The 16,243-nt window shown below is 41.0% G+C and overlaps 1 protein-coding gene across 1 annotated transcript in view; it reads right to left on the reverse strand.

Moving 5' to 3' along the window:
- Positions 1–13,482: 13,482 nt before the first annotated feature.
- The window catches only part of BRAF (B-Raf proto-oncogene, serine/threonine kinase), a 116,501-nt gene continuing 113,740 nt past the window's right edge, over positions 13,483–16,243 (reverse strand). The window contains exon 25 of the mRNA XM_044271702.1: positions 13,483–15,255. Within this exon, the coding sequence (XP_044127637.1) occupies positions 15,216–15,255 (40 nt within the window). The 3' untranslated portion in view covers positions 13,483–15,215. The remainder of the gene's footprint in view (positions 15,256–16,243) is intronic.

Genomic DNA, 16,243 nt, shown 5'->3' on the forward strand with positions numbered 1-16,243 from the left:
CATCAGAAGGGGCATAGATTCCCGTGATAAGAACATAGTCCTACCACTTTACAAATCGCTAGTCAGACCACACATGGAGTACTGTGTACAGTTCTGGGCTCCTGTAAACAAGGCAGACATAGCAGAGCTGGAGAAGGTCCAGAGGAGGGCAACTAAAGTAATAACTGGAATGGGGCAACTACAGTACCCTGAAAGATTATCAAAATTAGGGTTATTCACTTTAGAAAAAAGACGACTGAGGGGAGATCTAATTAATATGTATAAATATATCAGGGGACAGTACAGAGATCTATCCCATCATCTATTCATTCCCAGGACGGTGACTGTGACGAGGGGACATCCTCTGCGTCTGGAGGAAAGAAGGTTTGTACACAAACATAGAAGAGGATTCTTTACGGTAAGAGCAGTGAGACTATGGAACTCTCTGCCTGAGGAGGTGGTGATGGTGAGTACAATAAAGGAATTCAAGAGGGGCCTGGACGTATTTCTGGAGCTTAATAATATTACAGGCTATAGCTACTAGAGAGGGGTCGTTGATCCAGGGAGTTATTCTGATTGCCTGATTGGAGTCGGGAAGGAATTTTATATTCCCCTAAAGTGGAGAAAATTGGCTTCTACCTCACAGGGTTTTTTTTGTGTTCTTTTTTTGCCTTCCTCTGGATCAACTTGCAGGATAACAGGCCGAACTGGATGGACAAATGTCTTTTTTCGGCCTTATGTACTATGTAACTATGTAACTATGTATAGGAACCTCAAAATGGTGATGTTAATAAATGTAACTCACACCTCTAAGCCTCTTGTTTTCTATGAATTACATCAGACTTTACTATGACACGCCAACTAAACCTTCTTTTGTTGTAGAACTCCCGGCAAAATGTTTATTCTCTGACCTGCTAGAAAGTGATGTCTCTGATCTCCCACTGACACAGGACAGGAAGTCAGTTATTCTCTATTCATTCCTATGAGACTGACATTGAGGCTCCCATAGGAATACATAGAGAAACTGACTTCCTGTCCACACATAAGATGCTGTGTCAGTTGGTGAGTCTGATTGCTGGTTACATGAGACAGGTGAGAAGCATGAGGGAGGTATAACTCACAAATACAGCCCTGGTAAGAAAATTACATTCACTACATGTACCTTTCTTTTTTTGTAAAATTCTTTATTTTCTCCAATTATAACAGTGAATAATAACATTATCCAGTACATTTTTACATCAGTGCAATTTTGTCAATAAGCAATTACAATAGTTGCATATAATGTACAGAAAGACAAAGTCTTTGTAACATGGCTGTATGGTAGGGGGAATGGAGTAACTCAGTGGGGAAGGTTCTGCTAAGGGGAGGAGGGGAAAGGATGTGGGAGGAGGGAGGGGGTACGAGGGTGTGAAGATGGACATCATTTGTGTACCGGTCTCTTGTGGCAGACTAACTTAAGCTCTTTGTTTGGAACTGTCACCAGGGGGACCAAACTTTCAAGTATCTATCTCTGGTTCTGTTTGCCATGCTAGCTAGTTCTTCATATTGGCATATTTGGTAACCTTTGAGAACCATTCCTGTATAGAAGGAGGATCTTTGCTGAGCCAGTGGAGGGGGAAAAGCGCTTTGGCTGCTGCTAAGAGATATGTGATCAGGTTGTTCTTAGAAGGTGTGTATGATGGGCTTGTTCTCGCCAGAGTAATTTGGTCTAGTTTCAAGATAAAGGAGGTTGAGCAGACTTCCTGACTGGTCCCCTCAACCTGTTTCCAGTATGTGGTGATGAGGGGACAATGAAACCAAATGTGGGAAAGGGAGCCAACATGAGCCTCGCATCTCCAGCAGTTTTTTTTATTGAACTAGGTTGTGTGCATGGAGGAATTCTGGGGTCTTGTACCATCTAGTTAATAATTTGTAATGGTTTTCCTGCAGTCTTATGCATGAGGAGTGAAGGGTTAAACAGAATTAGCTGTGTGATCTGTATGAAGGACAAGAGGTTGGGTGACATCATATTGAAGGGTGACTATGTATACATTTACCTTCTGTCTTTATAAGGAGAAGTTTCTCGTCAGCATTATTATAATGAGAGCTGTATAAGGATGTATATAAGGCCCTGTACGACGAACAATAAATAGAACTGTTTCTGACATCATTCTGCATCTGTCATTGACACGTTCTCCAGACGTCTGTCTTCGGGGACACAGAAAGAAATCATGGTGCATAGAGAGAAGGATAATATTCTTTCAGCTGGGAGCTCGTCTTCGGGATAGAAAACACAGGAATTCGGTAAGTATTGGAACATTCCTGTCTAACGACTGGGGACATTCCGATGCTTTCCGTAAAATTTTCTGTTACTTCTATTTTGAATCCGCTTTAGACACTCTGAAAGAAATAGGGAAGCTACCTTTAGGGAAGGTAGAATATTAAAATCTATCTTTTAGGGAAGGTAGAATGATTAGAATCTGTCTTTAGGGAAGATAGAATGAAAAAAGATAGTGTCTGTCTTTAGGGAAGATAGACTGTAAATAGACTCCTGGCCAGGTCACAGATACTTTAGGGAAGTATTTTATAGTTATATCTTTTAGGGAAGGATATACCAGAGGTAGTCTTTTGGGAAGACTTCATATAGTGTCTGCACCTTGATTTCTTTTGTCACCCCCTGTCTGTTGCTTCTTTTCTGTCGCTTTCTTATGCTTTCTGTTATGTTCTGATGTTATAAAGCATTAAGTAATTTTTTTTATGCTGAAGGTGAGCAGCAATTGATACTGTGACAAATGTACTAACTTTATTGTGTGTGTCCTGAATGACCTTTTAACCCAGCAACTGGTGAACGCAAGTAACTGTTTTCTGGGATCTTATTAATAGACAGCTGAGCAGGTGGTTGTGTGTAAACATAAGTCCTTCACGAATCTGTACGGTCTGTTTTGATGTCAATTTAGCTCTGCCTCCATCTCAATTAAGTTATATGACATGGGTGCAAAGCAAGGAAAGGTCTCTCCACCCCCTCCGAATGTAGGTGAAAAGTGTAAGGATTATGTAGCCCGGGTCTGTGGGACTGATTATTGTTTAGTTACTCCCTGGGTTGATAATCTGGCAGTATGGACAGAGTGAATGAGGAGTATGAATTTGTTCCCTCGGGAAGGGGCTAATGACGTCTTCCATATGGATATGGTGATCAGGATTATGTTTGGGTGACACTGAAGCTTACCCATATTATGGTCCAGACCCCAGTGGGACATGCAGTGTATGCAGTCAAGTAAGGAAAATTGCCTTACTTATGCACCATAATGGTATGATAGACCAAATGAAAGAGGTTCGCAAGCAGTAGGCGGGAACCAGGAGGGATGTATATAAAAGAAACATGAGTTAGATAAAGAATTGACAAGGAGTTCACTCCAAAAAAAACCTCCTCCTTATTTAGGAAATATCCCACAGATATATCCGTCCCTTCTAACAGGTGACTTAGATTTAAAAGTACTTTGAGGCCCAGGCATTATTGAATTGGCTCAAAAGGGAAGAAGATAGGAGGAGAAGAGCTGACACTCTAGAGTCCTTTTACAGTACACACTTCTTCTTCAAAGCATCTGTTGGGAGATAGTTTGGACGCTGCCCGCAGCTCCCTGCCCCCCTTCTCCTCATGTCCATTACATACACAAGGCTTCGAGTGACAGCAGTGAAGGGAGGGGGGGGAGGGCTCCTGAGCTAAAAATGCAGTTTCTGACAGTTTGGGATAGACCAGTTGTTGTCCTGGGAATACGAGAACATGTAGAATGCAATTCACACATTTCTAACACTAGAGATGTCATTTCTCCCATGCGCCTTAGATCACAAAAAATGTTTTCCCAAACCTGAACACATACCTCCTCATGATGAGGACAGTGACCTTGAGGAACAGTTCACTTTTATGACTGTAGGGGTCACTTTGTTAAAGGGACCTATTGAAGTGGTTGATATTAATAAGGTTGTTATTATACCCATAGCCCCTGAGGTTCCTGACGTACCATCTCTGCTATCAGCTATTCCTGCCCATGCAGAGGTTTTCTCTGTTATTGATTTGATGAATGCATTTTTTTCTGTCCCAGTTGACAAGGAGACACGGCCACTTTTTGCTTTCACGTTTAGATTTCGCCAGTATACTTGGTGTAGAATGCCTCAGGGTTATGTAGGCTCCCCAATAGTCTACTCCATTGTCCTCCAAATTACACTGCGCCCTTGGACTGCCCCTCATGGTTCTGTCCTTCTACAATATGTGGACGATCTCCTCATATGTAGTTCTACTCGGGAGGCCTGCCAGGCAGACTGTGTTAGTTTATTACTATGGTTATGTGACACATTACAATGGTGTATGGAAAGAGTTGAGTATTTGGACTTTGTTCTCAGTAAAGGTGAGAGGAGAATCAGCCATGCCAGAATTACCGCCATACTGGGTCTGCCCCGCCCACAAACCAAGAAAGACATGTTGACCTTTCTTGGTATGATTGGTTACTGCCGCCAATGGATTGCTGATTGTTCCTACTATGATAATATTCTGAGACAAGCCACTAATACTGAGATGCCTGACTTCATTAGATGGTCTGATGACATGTTACAAGCTTTTAGTCATTTGAAATGTGCAATGGTTTCAAGTCCTGGTTTGGGCTTACCCGACTATGGCGTGATGTTTCACTTATTTGCCAGGGACAATTGTAAAACCATGGCAGGAGTCCTGGCGCAGGATCATGGAGGTAAAATACCCTGTTGCTTTTTTTTAAAAAAAAGTGGTTCCCGTACAGGTTCAGGGCATGCCTGCGTGTCTCAGGAGTTTGGCAGTCTGTGCGATGGTCGCTGAGATGGTCACGCCTATCACCCCACTACTCTGCATGCCACACAATGTTCAGGCCCTATTGAGGAACATACATACGCAACATATGTCAGCACAAAGACTGAGTGGATATGAAGTTTTGTTGCTATCTAATCCTCAACTTCATATCAAATACTCAGCATCCACGTTCGGTCCAATGGCTATACTGAATGCTCTACTTGGCTACGAGGGAGAGCAGGGTGATTTGCCTCCTCCCCGTGCATGTGCTGAACTTATACATGGACATACCTCACTTAGGCCTGACTTACAGTCCACACCCATTGATGGAGCACCTGATATATTTGTGGATGGATCCTGTTCCCGCCCTAATGTTGAGGGGAACGATGTGGCTGTATACACTGATTCCAAGTATGCCTTTGGGGTTGTCCATGATCATGGGGTAATCTGGCAGAGGAGAGGCTTCATAGCTGCAGCTGGGAAACAAATCTCACATTCCACCCTAGTACATGATCTCCTGGCCGCCATCCAATTACCAAGCAAAGTTGCTATTATCCATTGTAGGGCACATACTGGTCTACAGACGCACATAGCTATAGGGAATGCCCTAGCTGATCAGGCAGCAAAGGAGGCTGCTATTAGGACGGCAGCAACAGTTCGAATGCCTTCCCTGGTTCCGGACATTACCCTTACTGACAATCTATTGCTCAGCCTCCCGGATTTGGCTATCAGTAGCTACAAACTGGCATGGCGGTCGGTAGGTGCAGTACAAGACCCTAATATGGGTCTTCTCTGCAAAGAGGGGAAGCCATGTATCCCAGTTGCAAGCGCCCCGATTTTAATTGAACAGTATCATGGTCTTGGCCATAGGGGAACACAGGCAACCACTGACCTCATTCAGAGAGATTTTTTTTATACCAGGTCTTAGATCAAAGGTACAATCTTATGTTTAGCAGAGTATTATATGTCTCAAAAATTAGGATGCAGCCTAACAAGGATACTGGTTACTCACCATTTGAGGTCCTAATGGAAAGACCTTCCCCAACCCTTGGGGTCAAAGGCCCCTGTGATAGAAAAAAGGGATCTAGAAGTGGTACAAGCAGAGTATGTGAGGAAACTTATAGAAACTTTAGATCAAATTGAACAAGATATTGCTCGTGCCTCTCCTTTCTCTCCACAGGAACCTACGCATCTTTCCAACCAGGAGACGTGGTGATAAGTCCAGCGCCTGGCAAAAGGATGAAAACAGACTGAGTTCCTGTTTGGACCACCCACCCGAGTGGTAGTAGTCACCAGAACAGCGATTCTCACAGAAGAGGCTCCAATCTGGATTCACGCTAGCAGAGTGAAAAGTGTCCCTGAGGCTTCTTCTCCGGTGATGGACAAAGATAAAGAGGGTGAAGCAGGTGTGAAATCCCTGAACAAAGAGGGGAACTCAGAAGAAGTTTCCCTGAACAGTGCCTTGCCACAAGCTGAAGATGATGACCCCACAATATTCTGGGAGATTTGTTTGTCTGCTGATAATTATTAGTCTGGCTTATAACTACATGTATTTATCACCCAGAGGAGATGAGTTTCTTCTGCGATGCACCAAATAATCAGCCAGTATATAAAAGAGCTCTGGAGCAAGATCCCTTGGCTCCCGTCCCCTTTTATTCTGAACAGAATAGTATAGTCAGGATGGCAAATGCCCTAAATGTTAGTTCATTGTGCCTTAAAGACTTACAGAGCCCACGGGATCTTATACAAACATGTGTTATTGCTGTGCCTACACCCGATGAATCCCTTCTTGAAGTCTGGGCGAAGGCGAACAATACACAATCTTTTATTCCCTTGTATGACTTCTGTGGGGAATGTCAGAAAATAGGAAATAGCAGGGATAATATTAGAATAACTACTATTAATATGACTACAGCAGAAACTTGTTTTACCTTTTCCCAGGATATGACTTTATATTGTGATAATAGAGACATAAAAAAGTGAATTACCTAGGAATAGTGTATATGATTATATTGACGACACCTGTAAAAAGAATAGTAGACTTGCTAGCTCCCTGGATAATTCCATGAGTTGCAATAAGACCATTGTGACTCCCAGTTTTATCTATAATGTCATGCTCCCTAAAGGATGGTTTTTGTCTTGTGGTAACAGCACCTACAATTACATTCCTGCTAATGTTATTGGAGGTCCCTGTGCGTTATCCAGGCTGACTTTGGCTCGTCCCAGTCAACCCCCTATCAGGAGAGCTTAAAGATCGGTTACCAAGACTTTATTAGAAGACTATGACTCTACTTTACCCCTTCTCAGCCGTACAGAATATATAAGTTTGGGTGCCTCTATATTAGGAGTGCCTGGACTGGCTATATATAATACTCGTACTATAAATTCTATTGCATGTGACTTAGCAAAATCCCTGAATCATACCTCTATCGCCTTACCAGACATGCTTTTAGATATACAAGGCATAAGAGGAGTAGTGCTAGAAACTAGATTTGCTGTAGATTATCTGTTACTGAAACATAATATAGGATGTCAGGATTTTAAAGGAAAGATGTTGAGTCATCCTCTTGGTGGGACTGGTTATTGAGCTGGCTGCCGGATTTGAGCTGGTTTAGGACATTATTGATCAGTATTATAATTATTATTGCTTCCTTGATTGTTATATGATGTTGCATCCAATGTATCCCTTCCCTCATACAGATGTTTTGTGAAATGTGTCCAAAACTCACAGATCCTGGTCAAGCATATGCTACTTACCTCTCTATGAGAGAGAAAAGATAAGTCATATTTATGACTAAAGAGGGGATTGAAGGGTTAAACAGAATTAGCTGTGTGATCTGTATGAAGGACAAGAGGTTGGGTGACATCATATTGAAGGGTGACTATGTATACATTTACCTTCTGTCTTTATAAGGAGAAGTTTCTCGTCAGCATTATTATAATGAGAGCTGTATAAGGAACTGCTATTATTGTAATGAGAGCTCAGCTATTCTTGTATGTATGCCTGGATGTATATAAGGCCCTGTACGACGAACAATAAATAGAACTGTTTCTGACATCATTCTGCATCTGTCATTGACACGTTCTCCAGACGTCTGTCTTCGGGGACACAGAAAGAAATCATGGTGCATAGAGAGAAGGATAATATTCTTTCAAGGAGAATGCATGTGATGAGCGTAGTATTGTCTGAACTTCTTCATCTTTGAGAGTTATGTTCAGCTCCATCTCCCAGGAGGTGATAAAAGAGGGTTTAGAAAGGGTTTGTGGAGTGAGGAGTAGAGAATAAAGTTTACCCACTTTTTTCAGTGCTGGTAAATCAGTGGACAGGACTGCTTCAAATGCGGTAAGTTGTCTTTTAAAGGAGAATGTTTGTAAAAAATCTTTCTGCTACTCTTTGGAAGTGTGCTAGATGGAGTGGGTTGATAAGTGTGAGGTGCAGTTATTCTTGTAGTGTTTCTCGTGATGGTATTTTGTTTGAGTGGAAGAGATCCACTACCGAGATAGTTTTGAACTTTTCCCAAAAGTCTGAGTAAGGTGAGTCAATGTTGGTAATAGCTACAGGTAGTAGGCTAGATGGAAGTAGTGGTGATGGGAAAGGTGCTAAGATATTTTTCATAGAAAGCCATACCTTGTATGTGCCCTTTAATAATGGATAAAAGTCAGAGCTCTTTAGGGCTCCTTCTGTTGGCAACCAGAGGGCTTTCGTTAACAAGGATCCCAATGAATGTTGTGCTAAGATATCCAACCCCAGCTGTTTGTTTGGTTTGAGTAACTCTAGCCATCTGTTGAAGTGTATGGCTTTATAATATAATGCTATATCAGATAGACCCATACCCCCATTCTCTCGCTTTTTCACAAGTAAAGTGTAAGGTAGTCTAGGTCTGCGTCCCTTCCAGAGGAAATTGGAAAAAATGGACCTAATAGTGCTGAAGAAGCTGGCTGGTAAATAGACTGGGATCATCGAGAGTGTATATATTATTTTTGGCACAATATATCTCTTAAGGAGATTCCTGCGGCCCATCCACGAGATGAAAGGAAAGACTTAACTTCAGACAAGAGGGGAAGGTAGTTAAGTATATATAGTTCCGATAGTTTGTTCGGGAGATGAATACCCAGATATTTCAAAGAGGTGTGGACCCATGGGTAAGAGGAGAATTGTTTTGCTAGCGAGACCTATTTTGCAGGGATAGTGATGTTAAGTACTTGTTAAGTACTTCTGACTTTAACACATTAATTTTGAAATTAGATAGAAGACCAAACTCCTTTAATATTTTTGTGAGTTGTAAATCTGAGACTGGGTTTGACAGCAGAAATAGCAAGTCGTCCGCAAATGTAACACATTTGATTTGCAGAGAGCCAGTTTTAAAGCCTATGAAAGAGGAGTTCTAGTATAAAGAGAGAAGGGGGGAGAGGGCAACCTGGTCTTGTTCCATTTGTGATTTTAAAGGAAGAGGATAAGGGGCCATTTATTTTGATGCGGGCTGAGGGTTGTGCGTATAGTGTGAATATAGTCATAATTAATTCAGGGGGGAAGTTGAACTTGCGTAAAGTGGCTTCCACGAAGACCCAATTAACCCGGTCAAATGCTTTTTCTGCGTCGATTCCTAACAGTGCTAGGGGCATTTTACGCTTGTGTGCTAGATGTACAACGTGTAGCAACTTGCAGGTGTTGTCCCTATCCTCCCTGCCCTTGACGAAACCTGCCTGTTCCTTCCCAATCAAAGGCGTGAGTAGGGGGCTTATACGAATTGCTATGAGTTTGGCCCATATCTTTAGATCAAGGTTTAGCAACGAGATAGGACGGTAATTTCCACAAGACTGTGAATCAGCGTGATGTGTGCCTCCTGTGATTGTGGATATAATGTGCCACCTTGAAGCAAATGGTTACAGAAGGAGACTAACTGGGGTACTAGGATATCTAGTAGTATAGCAGAGGAAGACCATCTGGTCCAGGACTTTTTCCTGGGGGGAAGCTGCATAGTATAGCCCTCAGTTTGTCTGTTGTGACTGGGGATTAGAGATTGGTGGTATCAGCTGGTGTAATAGTGGGGAGGTTTAGAGTATCTAGGAAGTGTTGTATGCGTGATTTGAGGGAGGGCTCCGGTTCTGTTCAGAGGATATAAAGTCCGGAGTAGTACGAGTGGAAGGCTATAGCTATATCTGCTGTCTGAGTATAGAGTGTTCCTTGGTTCTCCCTTATTTTATGAATATAGTTTTTTTTCTGTTGTGCTTTTGATTAGGGAGGACATCAATTTCCCTCCCTTGTCTCCATTTCTATTGTAGATATTTGGTCTAGTATCGAATCTATTCTGCTCTGCCTCTCTTTTGACCCGGGAACCCACTGCGACTAGTACTCCTCATATATAGGCCTTATGTGATTCCCATAGCAGTGAGGGTGAGGTTTGTGGGGAGTTATTATTTTAAAAAAATGAGTTGAGATGTTGTCTAATATATGTCTGTTTATCTTTTGTGTAAAGCAATGATTTGTTAAGTCTCCAAATCCAAGTCGCTATGCAGGGTGCATGGTCTGAGATCGCGATTGAACCTATTTGAGCTGAGGAAAAGAGGGTAAGTGCAGCTGCTGAGACAAATATGTAGTCCAGATGTTGAAAGGAATCATGGGGATACTACATGTACCTTTCTAACAGGTCAGAGAATAACAATTTTGGCGGGAGTTCTTCTTTAAATAAATTGCTTTTCCCATTCTAAAGTCAAAACTATATTGGGACACTCACATGGGTTTTCAAGAATCCAGGAAAACTGTTAAGCTTGTCACCAGATAGTACTGCACACCTGATGTTGTTGACAGAATGTTTCTAGATTCACGTGTTGGAGATGTGGCCACAACCAAGGTTCTCAGTTTCACATTTGGCTGAACTGTGAGAGGTGGTAAATCACATTATCTGTTTCACTGATATTAAGCCTACACCCATATTGGCCTTATTGAATTTACCCTCAAAGATCTGTACGTTATTGAATTACAATCTCTACTAATTTATGGCTGTCCAAATACCGCTTAGAGGGAGTAGCACAGAACCTCAAATATTCCTATGTGGCTCAATACAATGCAACAAATCTATTGGTTAGAGGAACTCTGTAGATGGGAATATGTCCCAAAATCAATTTTGGAGTTGTAGACCCCTTGGATTATATGGCCTCTAGCTAATTCTCTCTTAACTACTTGACTCCCTCTCATCTTTACCCACTTTCCCAACTCACAAAAAGACTGTAATACAATGGACATGGTCCCACTATATCACTGAACAGATTTAACTTAGACAACACTCTTAGGACTAGCCCTAAGTGCCCTTAAATAACCTAAGAAAGGAGGTCATTGGCTGGGCACTGATTAGGCAGTGCACTGGCCCATTAAGAGCTAGTAGACACACACCATACTAGAGAAGAGAACAGCGGGCAGGAGGCCAAAAGAGACCTACAACATTTAACAAGCAGACACACAGTCCGGCACCCAAGCTCGCCGGGCATCAGTGGGGTGATGTCGGCATTCACGGATCACCAGTAACATCCTTTTGGGCATGGACCCCTATCACTACAAAGATAAGCCCTTCTGATTATAAATTATAGCCTAAGGAGAAAAGTAATGACATTTTTTTAATTCTATATCCTATATCTCTTACTACATGTATGCCACTGGTCAGGTCTTTAAAGATGGCATTTTTAAGTGCAGTGGGCACCATGGCCACTAGGTTTCTGCTGTTTTAAATCAGCAGAGTCCCAGGGCTAAGGTCGGCGACTGTCAATTGGGACCATGCCACCTGAGACTGCTTTCCCCAGGATCACAGTGGGGCCCAAATGGCTTCCACGTGTGGAGGTTCAGTCTCTCTAATTGCCTGGATCTTTTTCAAGAATTCCAGGCTAAGGGCTCGTTCACACGAACATTTTTTTGTTCCGTATACGGTACCATCCATTTCAATGGTTCCACAAAAAAAAAGGAATGTACTCTGTATGCATTCCGTTTCTGTATTTCAGTTTTTCCGTTCAAAGATAGAACATGTCCTATTATTGCCCACAAATCACGTTCCGTGTCTCCATTCAAGTCAATGGGTCCACAACAAAAAAACGGAACACATACAGAATGTACTCCATATGTCTTCCGTATCTGTTCCGTTTTTGCGGAACCATCTATTGAAAATGTTATGCCCAGCCCTATTTTTTCTATGTAATTACTGAATACTGTATATGCCATACGGAAAAAACGGAACCGTAAACACTACTGAAACAAAAAACTGAAAAACTGAACCGTTAAAAACAGACCGCAAAATACTGAAAAAGCCATACGGTCGTGTGAACGAGCCCTAATAGAGAGGTCCTTCCTATTGAGCCCTGCTGATGGCAGTGCTCCATAGGAAAATAGGAAAATAGTGCAACTTCCTAACATTGCAATATTCATTATTGCAGTGTAAGGGACAAGCAATCTAAATTGATATGTGTTAAATAAAAGAAATTAATATGTATTTAAAAAAGTTTTAAAAAATATTTTAACAATTAAAATAACCCCCTTTTTCATAATAAAAACAAAAAACAAACAAAAAATAAACATGATTTGCACCCCAAAGTCCCAAAATGTCTGTACTATTAAAATACAAAAATATTTATCCCATATATCAAACAACATAAGAGAAAAAGTCAAATGGCTGATTCACAATTTTTTGGCACTTTACCTCCTCAAAAAAAATGAATAAAAAGTGATCAAAAAGTTACATACACTCCATAATGGGATCAATAAAAACTACAGATCACTCCGCAAAAATAGCTCCATAGATGTAAATATAAAAAAGTTTTGGGGGTCAGAATATGGCGATGTAAAGCAAAATTCTGTTTTATTCAAATGTTTATATATTTTTTTAGTATTAACCCTTAGGATACCGGAGGTTTTTGCGTTTTCATTTTTCTTCCCTATCTTCCTTGAGCCATAACTTTATTTTTCCCTTCACGTATTTATATGAGGGCTTATTTTTTGCGGGACAAGTTATACATTCTTATGTGCAAAGGAAGAAAAGCCAGCTCACCTCACATGTCCAATGTAGCTGTGCACGGGGCGGACCCAAGTCAGTCCGTGTGATAAATTCAATTGAAAAAAGAGAGGCTCCGGCAACAAGCGTGGACGTAGAAAAAATTCCCAATCTTTATTCAGCAATCTTCATATATACAGCAATCAGTGGCACAGGCTCCCGCTTAATCCCAGGCAATCAACGCGTTTCGGACACTAGTGTCCTTAGATCATGACTAAGGACACTAGTGTCCGAAACGCGTTGATTGCCTGGGATTAAGCGGGAGCCTGTGCCACTGATTGCTGTATATATGAAGATTGCTGAATAAAGATTGGGAATTTTTTCTACGTCCACGCTTGTTGCCGGAGCCTCTCTTTTTTCAATTGAATACATTCTTATGCCACCATTTAATTTGGCATACAATGTAGAGGGAAGCAGGAAACAAATTCCAATTGGTGTGGAATTGGAAAAAAAAACTATTCCTCCACTGTTTTATGGGTTTTGTTCCTAGGACATTCCCTCTGCAGCAAAACTGACCTGTGCCCTTCATTCTATGGGTCAGTATGATTACAACAATACCACATGTGTATAGGTTTTTTATGTTTAAATAGTGTAAAAATAAATTAAAACAAAAAAAATAAATTTTTACATCACCATATTCTGACCCCAATAACAACAATTTGTAGTTTTTATTGATTTTACCATTTTGGAGTATGTGTGACTTTTTGATCACAATTTGTAAAATTTTAGGGAAGAGAAGCAATGAAAAAATGGCGAATCGGACAATTTAACCCTTTTATCCTTACGCCATTCACCATATTGGAAAAATATTTTTATGGGCTTTTTCGGATGCGGTGATGCCCATGATGTTTATATTTTTTGTTATTTATGTGTTATGTTATGTACAGAAAGGAGGGTGATTTAAACGTATACTTTTTAATTTTTTTAATATATTTTTTAACAGTTTTTTTTTACTTTTTTTATGGTTTTGTAGCTTGTATTTGAGGCTACAAAACGCAGAACTTTTTTTTATTCTGTACCATTATGTTTATTATATATCCATATTGCTAATTTCTTATGTTGGCCTGCTGACCTGCTGGCCGAAATAAGAATTGCAGCTTCAATACCCTGAGTCTCTTCAGAGAGACCCAGCGTATTGAAATCAATTACCAGCATCCTCATTTGGCCGCAGAGGATGCTGGTATAAAGCGCAGCTTTTTCACCATTTAGATGCTGTGATCAAGTTTTGATGGCCACGATCGGCAGTATTGCTGGTCGCGGTCATTAGTCATGGGTCTCTGCTATTTGAAACAGAGGAGACCCGCTGGCCATGGCCATGTCTGCCCATCGCTCCCGCTCCTTACATGTACGTCGCTGGTAGCGAAGGGGTTAAAACACAAGAAAAAGTATACAAATGTGGTATCACTCTAATTGTACTCTCCCAGAGAATGAGAGGAATGGGTCAGTTTTACTGCATAGGAAATGCTGTAAAGATGAAATCCATAAAACTGTGATGGAATTTCTTTATTTTTTCTCCAAATCCACTCCATTTTCTGTACAGCTTCCCACTACATTGTATGCAATATTAAATGGTTCCATTACAAAGTATGAGGGTTTGATTTTTACAGGACATGTGAATAGACAAATAAAAAAGTTATGGCTCCAGGAAGGTCAGGAGTAAAATACAGAAAATAAAAGGTGTAAAAAATTTTTGGGGAAAATAAAAATGGAAATGAAAGTCAGAATGGTTGATTCAACGTTTTTTGGTTGCTTCTTTTCCCACAAAAAAATTAAAAAAAAATGATCAAAATGTTGTATACACTCTAAAATGGTATCAATGGAAAGCACAGATCGCCCCCGCAAAAAAATTAGCCCCCAAACAGTTGCATACACATAACCTTCAAAAAGTTATAGGTGTCAGAATATGGCAATGAAAAGAAAAAAAAAATTTTTGCTAATTTTTGGGGTATCACTGTAATTATACTGACCTGGAAAATGAAAGTAACTGGTCATTTTTCCCGTGTAGCGAACGCTGTAAAAACTCAACCCAGAAAACAGTTGCGGAATCCCGTTAAAATTTTTTTTCCAGCTCCCCACTATATCATATGCAATATTAAATGGTGGAATTAGAAAATGCAGCTTGTCCTGCAAAACACAAGTCCCATACGGCTATGTGAACAGAAAAATAAAAAAAAAGTTATGGCCCAGAAAGGCAGGGAGTAAAAAAGAAACGTAAACACAAAAACGAAAAATACTCAAGGGCGGAAAGGGTTAAGATGTCAATTTCTCCAGATTATAGCAGATTTTGTCTCGCAAGCACACAAGTCCAAGACAGTAGTACAAAACAGGGCATATACAGGATAAGTGCAGTATCACAATGATAATAAGAACATAACACAGGAGACGCTCTGATGTGATGTTGATTTGGTTTAGTTCTTCTCACATGAGTAGTAGCTCCAGCGCCGGTCCCTACAAACAAGATCAGAGGGATAGTCAAGCAAAGAAAAAAAAAATTATGATAAAAATATTTGTTCAGTAAAACAGACAATTGGACTTTGCAGGGACCCTTTATGGGTCCTTATTACTACATAATGGCATGAACGGCATATCGTGGTTCTGTGAGGCACTGTTTTGAGCCCTGTTACCAGGGATGTGCAACTGGAAGCCATGTGGTGCCTATCTCCCCTGCCCTATACTGTCGAGTACTCAGCTCTGCGAGCATTAGTATAATTTTTTCTGTCTTACAGAAGGCATAATTAATGTGGCAGGAAGGTGGCATCATCATACAGTGAAGCTATTGCAATCTCATGCCATATCAGTACCAGAAATGATCCTGGTGATGTGGTATGTGACTGAGCTCTCTCTAGGGAGCCATGTAGTTTAGCTTTTTCTGAAGGACCATGTAACTGTGCTTCTTCTTGAAAGTCATGTAATGCTACCATCCTCTGCAAAACAAAATGTGTGACTGTCCACTTGAGGCCATCTCCTTAGAGTGGTTGTACCAAGATTGACACTTATCGCCTGCCTGGACCCCCAGCGATCATGAGAACAATCCCATCTCTCCTGTTTGAATGGAGCAGTGGTCGAACATGTAACTGCATTCAAGCTCTATGGGCCTGCTGAAAACAGCCAACCTATGTACTCTCCTGATTTTGGCAAGGATTAAATGAAGCAGTGAACATTCTCAAGCAGGAGTAGAGGACATCTGTTCTCATGATCAGTGATGGTCCCAGCAGCTGAGAGTGAGAGAGAGTTGATGTGAGGTGTAACGCATGTCCGCCAGCAACATTGACTATAAAGAGATCTGGCGGGCTTCACTGCTAGAACAGGGTACCGGAAAGCAATAATGCAGATATATTATATATAAACATACACACACAGTGCCTTGAAAAAGTATTCATACCCCTTAAACTTTTCCACATTTTTTCACTGTACACCCACAAACCTAAGGCCTCTT

This window comes from Bufo gargarizans, chromosome 11, assembly GCF_014858855.1.
Source record: "Bufo gargarizans isolate SCDJY-AF-19 chromosome 11, ASM1485885v1, whole genome shotgun sequence".
Classification (NCBI taxonomy): Eukaryota; Metazoa; Chordata; class Amphibia; order Anura; family Bufonidae; genus Bufo; species Bufo gargarizans.